We start from the raw sequence: 7,500 nt of genomic DNA, 5'->3' as shown, positions 1-7,500 counted from the left end.
GAGAACAGAGGAGGCGCTATGAGGAGATGGAACAACTACGGAGAGATGAGGAGAGGAGGCACGCGGAGAGAGAACAGGTACACACTTTGACTTCCTGACTCTTGCTCTCTCTCTTCCTGCTGCTACGGTGTATAGGAGCATATCTGTCTCTTGTTCTCTCTGTTTCCTGTTCTTTCCTTCCCTCCAGGCTGCATTAGGAGTACATCTCTGTCTGACTCTCTCTTTCTGTTTCCTGTTCTCTCCTTCCCTCCAGGCTGCATTAGGAGTACATCTCTGTCTGACTCTCTCTTTCTGTTTCCTGTTCTCTCCTTCCCTCCAGGCTGCATTAGGAGTACATCTCTGTCTGACTCTCTCTTTCTGTTTCCTGTTCTCTCCTTCCCTCCAGGCTGCATTAGGAGTACATCTCTGTCTGACTCTCTCTTTCTGTTTCCTGTTCTCTCCTTCCCTCCAGGCTGCATTAGGAGTACATCTCTGTCTGACTCTCTCTTTCTGTTTCCTGTTCTCTCCTTCCCTCCAGGCTGCATTAGGAGTACATCTCTGTCTGACTCTCTCTTTCTGTTTCCTGTTCTCTCCTTCCCTCCAGGCTGCATTAGGAGTACATCTCTGTCTGACTCTCTCTTTCTGTTTCCTGTTCTCTCCTTCCCTCCATGCTGCGTTGTGATAGGAGTATATCCGTAGACAGCTGGAGGAGGAACAGAGACAGTTAGAGATCCTACAGCAACAGCTTCTACAGGAGCAGGCTCTACTGCTGGTAACACTGTTACCCCTGCATGTCTATGTATATATACCCCTGACCTCTCACCCCTGACCCCTCAATAACTTCTACAGGAGCATGCCCATTGTATACCTGCATGTGTACATCTACCTACCCCCCTCCTCTGAAGTCTGACCCCTCAACCCTGTGAAACTACAGCTACAGAGCCTGGGGTGTTGACCTGTACCTTGTCCCTGTGTCCAGTGTTAGTTGTTCCTCGTTCCTCTCTGCAAGTCCTTACCCTGCAAGGAACCCCCCTCCCCAGCCCCATCAAATCACATCACATGTTATTTGTAACATGCGCCGAATACAACAGGTGTAGACTTTACCGTGAAATGATTATTGACAAGCCCTTCACCAACAATGCAGTTCAAGAAAAGTTAAGGAAATATTTACGAAATAAACTAAAGTAAAAAAATAAAAAGTAAATTACATAAAAATAATGAGGCTATATACAGGGGGTACCGGTACCGAGTCAATGTGCGGGGTACAGGTTAGTCCAGGTCATTTGTATATGGATCATGGAACGTCCCTGTGAGCCCTGTCCTGTATGGATCCTTTTGGTCAACCTGTCCTGTATGGAGTGATGCTATTGGTCATGTGTGTCATGTGTCTCTGTTGCTTGGCTCTGTGCTGTCATGAAAGTGATTTGGTTAAGATCGGATAATAACAGCCTTCCGCGTGTGTGCGTGTGTGTGTGTGTGTGTGTGTGTGTGTCTCCATAGGAGTATAAGCGTAAGCAGATTGAGGAACAACGTCAAGCCGAGAGACTACAGAGACAGTTACAACAGGAGGTAACACTTGGCTCTTATGATGATGTCATATAACAATGGTGTTGAATAATTGAAGAGATGGTCAACTGTTGCCTATTTGTTTTGTAGAGAGCCTACCTGGTGTCTCTACAACAGCAGCAACAGCAACAACAACAAAACCAAGATGGCCGACCAGGCGAGAAGAAACCGCTGTATCACTATAAAGACTCAGCTAGTCCTACTGACAAACCTGCATGGGCTAAAGAGGTACACACACACACACACACACACACACACACACACACACACACACACAGGCCTGGTGTCTACACTGATAGTTTCTACAGACAGAAGCAGAAGGGTTTGAGAGAAGATGCTGGAGAGACTCTCTGGACAACATTCCTAACTGAAGATCATGAGTAAAGTCTCAGTCTAACTACAACATTGTCTGTGTAGTGGTGCATACAGTGTGGATCGGAACAAGATATTGTGTTCTTCTGTTACAGTTCTCATGTGTGTTTTTATATTTGATGTGTGTGTTTGAAGAGTGTGCATGTGTGAATTGGTCTCTGTTCACGTGTGTGTGTGTGTGTGTGTGTGTGTGTGTGTGTGTGTGTGTGTGTGCTTGTTTAACTTCTACCCCACCTTGTCTACAGGTCCTGAAGCAGCAGACACACCCCCAGAGCCACTCACCCCGCCCATTCCTCAGACAAAGCCACTCCTTCAATCAACCTTCATCCCCCATTCCCTCCCACGCCAACCTCCCTCGCTGAGCCCCTCCGACCCCACCCGCCCCCTCACATCCGTATCACTCTGGAGACCAGGGATCTAGTAGATCCCATTCTGAAACAGGAGATCAGCCAGCAGGATAGAGAGATGAGAGCTCAGAAAGCCGGTCAGAGGGTGGTCAGACAGAAAGAAAGAGGCTGCAATACTGGAGCCAAACACAACAACCGGGGGCCAAAAGGGCCTAGCCAAGCTGGTCAAAAGGCTGGTCAGCAAGACCGAGTACGCAGTGCCAGACCTAAACACCAAGGGCCACAACCCAACCCCAACCAGGGGCCACATCATAATGGGAAGGGGCAACAGGCTGGCTTTAACCGAGGCCCCAGCCCTAACCCCAACCCCAACCAATCTCGAAAAGAGAGCCCCATCTCTAATCCCCAAGACCCTAACCAAGAGGCCCTCAATGGGCCAGCCGGGGCACCCAGCTCCAGCCCCAACCAGGGACATAACCTGGGGGTGAAAGACCAGGGGCAGATATGGGTCAGTGGCCGTAGTGGCAGATCCATCTCCCCCTTTCGTAGAATAGACATAGAAGTAAATGACATAGATGTAGAAATAGACTCCTCTTCCTCCTCTCATTCTAATTCTTCTTTCCTCTACCCCTCTCCTGATCATGATCTTAGAGGCAGCTCTCTGTTTCCCTGTCGCATAGAAGATGTAGAAATAGATTAACTAGATATAGAAATTGAGGAACTAGAAAAGAGGGAGTTGGATTGTTGGAGGTATAGAGAGGAGCGGGGGGAATGGAGGGAAAGGGGTAGAGAGGGAGGTGTGGGGGGGTTGAGGATGGCTTCCAGCCATGAGAGTCTGTTGGGATCCTATGGGGGTCATACGAACTCTGACCTCTACCCCCGACCCCTAACCCCTGACCTCTCAGCCTCTGCACTGGCAGGCCGGCTACGCCCTTTCCTGTCCTCCAATCACAATCACTTCCTGGCTCCTAAATCCTCCAAGCAGAGTCCGTTCCTCCAAGTCCCCTGTTGGGCACCTCCCCCTCTGAACAGAGTGAGGTCACAGGTCAGTGATGATGATGAGGTCACGACCTCTAACCTGGACAGGACTTCCTCTGCTCCAGCTAACATGCTCAGATCACTCCTGGCCCAGGCCATGCCCATTAGATCCAAGCAGTCATCCCTCTCTCGGTCCTCCCTCTCTTTCTCCCCCCTTCGTTCTCCTGGTAAGAGCTCAGGTCCTCTGAAACAGTTAGTTTTAGCCTTAAATTGGATGGGCCTCTCGCCCCGAGGGTCACCTAGAACCTCACCCCAAACCTCAGCCAGAATCTCCCCCTCACACTCCCGACCTGAGTCCCCAAGTCATCTCTCCCTCAATTCCCCTCGCGCTCCATTCTACCACTCCCAGTATCTCACACCCTGCTCCTCCCCCTACCTCACCCCTAGGTGTTCTCCTCACCCCTCTCCCGGTGGCTCCCCCTTCAGCTCCCAGTCCCAGCTCACTATCAGACCATTAGCTGCTAGCCACTAGCCACACACACACACACACACACACACACACACACACACACACACACACACACACACACACACACACAGACAGACATATATTCTTTATTATATTTGTAGATAAATCAAAATATTAGACATTTTCTATATTTTATACTATTTTGTACTACAACATTGTTTCAACTTCATAAAGCTCAGTTGGTTCATCCTTATCCACCTACCTCCGATAGTCCCCCCCCCCAACCACTCCTTCCCTGTTCGGGTGCCTCAGCTCCCCCTACCCCTAACACCCTACAATCCCTTGGACCCTACAATCACCCCTCAATCTGGAGGGTGATGATGTCACAGAAAGGACTCCATATGTATCACATCCTGTTTACGGTCAGTTAGCCAATTGCAGTTCAGCTTGGTGGTGGGTGCTGGCCAATCAGGTCTCAGCTGGGTGCTGGGTGGAGGCAAATCAGGACTCACTTTCGTTCTGGCCAATCGGTGGTGGACTATATTTTCTCTGGGATCACAGACCAACATGGATTCTCAACCTTTCAGATTCTCTTTGCTGCTAGAATGATACCCTCCAACTCCTCCTCCCCTCCATCCCCTCTCCTCCATCCCCTCTCCTCCATCCCCCTCTATGCCTCTCTTCCATCCCCCTCTCCTCTCCTCCTCTCCTCCATCCCCTCTCCTCCATCCCCCTCTATGCCTCTCCTCCATCCCCCTCACCGCCTCTCCTCTATCCCCCTCTTTGCCTCTCCTCCATCCCCTCTCCTCCTCTCCCATCTCCTCCATCCCCTCTCCTCCATCCCCCTCTATGCCTCTCCTCCATCCCCTCACCGCCTCTGCTCCATCCCCCTCACCGCCTCTCCTCCATCCCCCTCTCCTCCATCCCCCTCCGCCTCTCCTCCTCTCCTCCATCCCCCTCACCGCCTCTGCTCCATCACCCTCACCGCCTCTCCTCCATCCCCCTCTCCTCCATCCCCCTCCGCCTCTCCTCCATCCCCCTATCCTCCATCCCCCTCTCCGCCTCTCCTCCATCCCCCTCACCGCCTCTCCTCCATCCCCCCTCCGCCTCTCCTCCATCCCCCTCCACCTCTCCACCCCCTCTCCTCCATCCCCCTCACCGCCTCTGCTCCATCACCCTCACCGCCTCTCCTCCATCCCCCTCTCTCCTCCATCCCCCTCCCATCCGCCTCTCCTCCATCCCCCTCTCTCCTCCATCCCCCCCTCTCCGCCTCTCCTCCATCCCCCTCTCCTCCATCCCCCTCTCCTTCTCTCCTCCATCCCCCTCTCCTCCCCCTCTCCTCCACCCCCTCTCCTCTCCTCCATCCCCCTCTCCGCCTCTCCTCCATCCCCCTCCACCTCTCCTCCACCCCCTCCTCCATCCCCCCCTCTCCGCCTCTCCTCCATCACCCTCTCCACCTCTCCTCCATCCCCCCATCCCCTCTCCTCCATCCCCCTCTCCTTCTCTCCTCCATCCCCCTCTCCTCCTCCTCCTCCATCCCCTTCTCCACCTTTCCTCCATCCCCCTCTCCTCCATCCCCCTCTCTCCTCCTCCCCCTCCGCCTCCCTCCATCCCCCTCTCCCCCTCTCCGCCTTTCCTCCATCCCCCTCTCCTCCATCCCCCTCTCCATCCCCCTCTGCCTCCATCCCCCTCTCCATCCCCCTCTCCTCTCCTCCATCCCCCTCTCCGCCTTTCCTCCATCCCCCTCTCCGCCTTAACTCCATCCCCCTCTCCTCCTCCCCTCTATCCCCCTCTCCTCCGCCTTTCCTCCATCCCCCCCCCTCTCCTCCATCCCCCTCTCCTCCTCGCCTCCATCCCCCTCTCTCCGCCTTTCCTCCATCCCCCTCTCCTCCATCCCCCTCTCCCCCTCTCCTCCTCCCCCCCTCTCCGCCATTCGCCTCCATCCCCCCCTCCGCCTTAACTCCATCCCCCTCTCCTCCTCGCCTCTCCATCCCCCTCCCTCGCCTTTCCTCCATCCCCATCCCCCTCTCCTCCATCTCCCTCTCCTCCTCGCCTCCATCCCCCTCTCCGCCTTTCCTCCATCCCCCTCTCCGCCTCTCCTCACTCCCCCTCTCCGTCCTCTTCGTCCGTCCGTCTGTCTTTACGGTTGAATTTAGAAACCGTTGTTTAGATGCAGCAGCTGGTGCAATTGACCTCACTCTCTCTCTCTCTCTCTGTCTCTCTCTGCCTCTGTCTCTCTCTCTCTCTTCACTCTCTCTCTTTCTCTCTTCCTCTCTCTCTCTCTCTCTATCATCCCTTTCTCTCTCCATCTCTCTCTCTCTCTATCATCCCCTTCTCTCTATCATCCCCTTCTCTCTCCATCTCTCTCTCTCTATCATCCCCTTCTCTCTCTGTCTCTCCCCTCTCTCTCTCTCTCTCTTTGAAACTCACTATTCTCTCCTCTCTCTCTATCATCCCCTTCTCTCTCCATCTCTCTGTTACAGCTTGTAGAGGAGTACCAGTTGATTCTAACCATTAATTGCATGATTGATTGCTCGGATCAACATGCAATGATGAGCCTGCCTCAGTGCCTCTAGAACACTGTAGACAACACCGTTTTAACCTGTTGGTAATGTCCAGGTAGTCTAATAATCATGATGATGTGTGTCAGGTGGAGGAGCGGTCCAAGCTGAACAGACAGAGTTCTCCAGCGCTGCAGCATAAGGCCGTCTCCAGCCGGGTCTCTGAGGCCTCCCTGCCTCCTCGCTCCGAGTCCTTCAGCACTTCAGGGATGCAGCCGGCCCGCACCCCACCAACACACCGCCCAGTTGAACCACAGGTGTGTGTCTGTCCCTTCTGTCGTCTGTCTGTCTGTCTCTCTGTGTGTGTTGACAATTATAAATATACAATATAAACACATGTAATTGTATTTGATATTACATACTACTATGCTGTAGCCTATACTACAGTCAACAAGCAGTATGTCTGTCTGATGGAAAATGAGAACGGACATTCCCATAATTCAGTGTTTTATCTCATTCTCTCTTCCCAGATGGCCCATCTGATTCCAGTGAAGACCATGACAGGCTCTCAGTCTCTGCAGGAGAGCAGAGGGGGAGAGGCGGGGGGGATGGGGAGGAGAGGGGAGGAGGGGGGAGGCATGCCCCCCCGTCAGAACTCTGACCCCACCTCTGACTCGAACCCCGCCCCTCCACCTCGTACCACTAGCCGAGAGGACGATGAGCTTCCCCCTAAGGTCCCTCAGAGAACCACCTCCATCTCCCCAGCCCTGATGAGGAAAAACTCCCCCAACGGACAGGGACTCATACGAGACAGGTGTGTGTGTGTGTGTGCGTGTGTGTGTGTGTGTGTGTGTGTGTGTGTGTGTGTGTGTGTGTGTGTGTGTGTGTGTGTGTGTGTGTGTGTGTGTCAGGCTCAATTCCATTTAAATTCCAGTCAAGTCAGGAAGTGCACTGAAATATCTTTTCACTTCAATGCTTTTCAATGAGGAATTGGAATTAGGTTTACTTTCTGAAATGAAATGGCATTGACCCCAACCCTGGTGTTTGTGTACTGTGTATGCAGTAACTGTGTGTGTGTGTGTATTAACAGTGTGTGTGTTCTTTCAGTCATCCAGACCTGAGAGCATCAGAGTTGTGTCTGGATACTGCTCTACAGAGGTCATCTCACTCCTCCTCCTCATCCTCACCTTCATCACAGAGAGGTACACACACACACACACACACACACACACACACACACACACACACACACACACACACACACACACACACACACACACATATATAT

General features: G+C 52.9%; 1 protein-coding gene across 6 annotated transcripts in view; it reads left to right on the top strand.

The window, feature by feature from the left end:
* Nucleotides 1-7,500, top strand: part of LOC112242494 (TRAF2 and NCK-interacting protein kinase-like) — a 52,607-nt gene that overhangs the window by 39,614 nt on the left and 5,493 nt on the right. For 4 of the 6 annotated variants that reach the window (XM_042296851.1, XM_042296850.1, XM_042296853.1 and 1 more), the window contains exons 13-19: nt 1-77; nt 665-751; nt 1,480-1,548; nt 1,636-1,773; nt 6,362-6,529; nt 6,743-7,026; nt 7,320-7,414. The exon at nt 1-77 is cut by the window's left edge and continues 40 nt beyond it. In XM_042296851.1, coding sequence (XP_042152785.1) covers nt 1-77; nt 665-751; nt 1,480-1,548; nt 1,636-1,773; nt 6,362-6,529; nt 6,743-7,026; nt 7,320-7,414 — 918 coding nt within the window. Of the gene's footprint in view, nt 78-664; nt 752-1,479; nt 1,549-1,635; nt 1,774-2,162; nt 2,396-6,361; nt 6,530-6,742; nt 7,027-7,319; nt 7,415-7,500 lie in introns of those variants that run through there. The other 2 variants (XM_042296854.1, XM_042296855.1) reach the window with 2 other exon arrangements.

The sequence above is a fragment of the Oncorhynchus tshawytscha genome, linkage group LG14, assembly GCF_018296145.1.
Source record: "Oncorhynchus tshawytscha isolate Ot180627B linkage group LG14, Otsh_v2.0, whole genome shotgun sequence".
In the NCBI taxonomy this organism is placed as follows: domain Eukaryota; kingdom Metazoa; phylum Chordata; class Actinopteri; order Salmoniformes; family Salmonidae; genus Oncorhynchus; species Oncorhynchus tshawytscha.
Note: the sequence above shows the minus strand (reverse complement) of the source record. Positions and strands in the feature narration are given on the sequence as shown.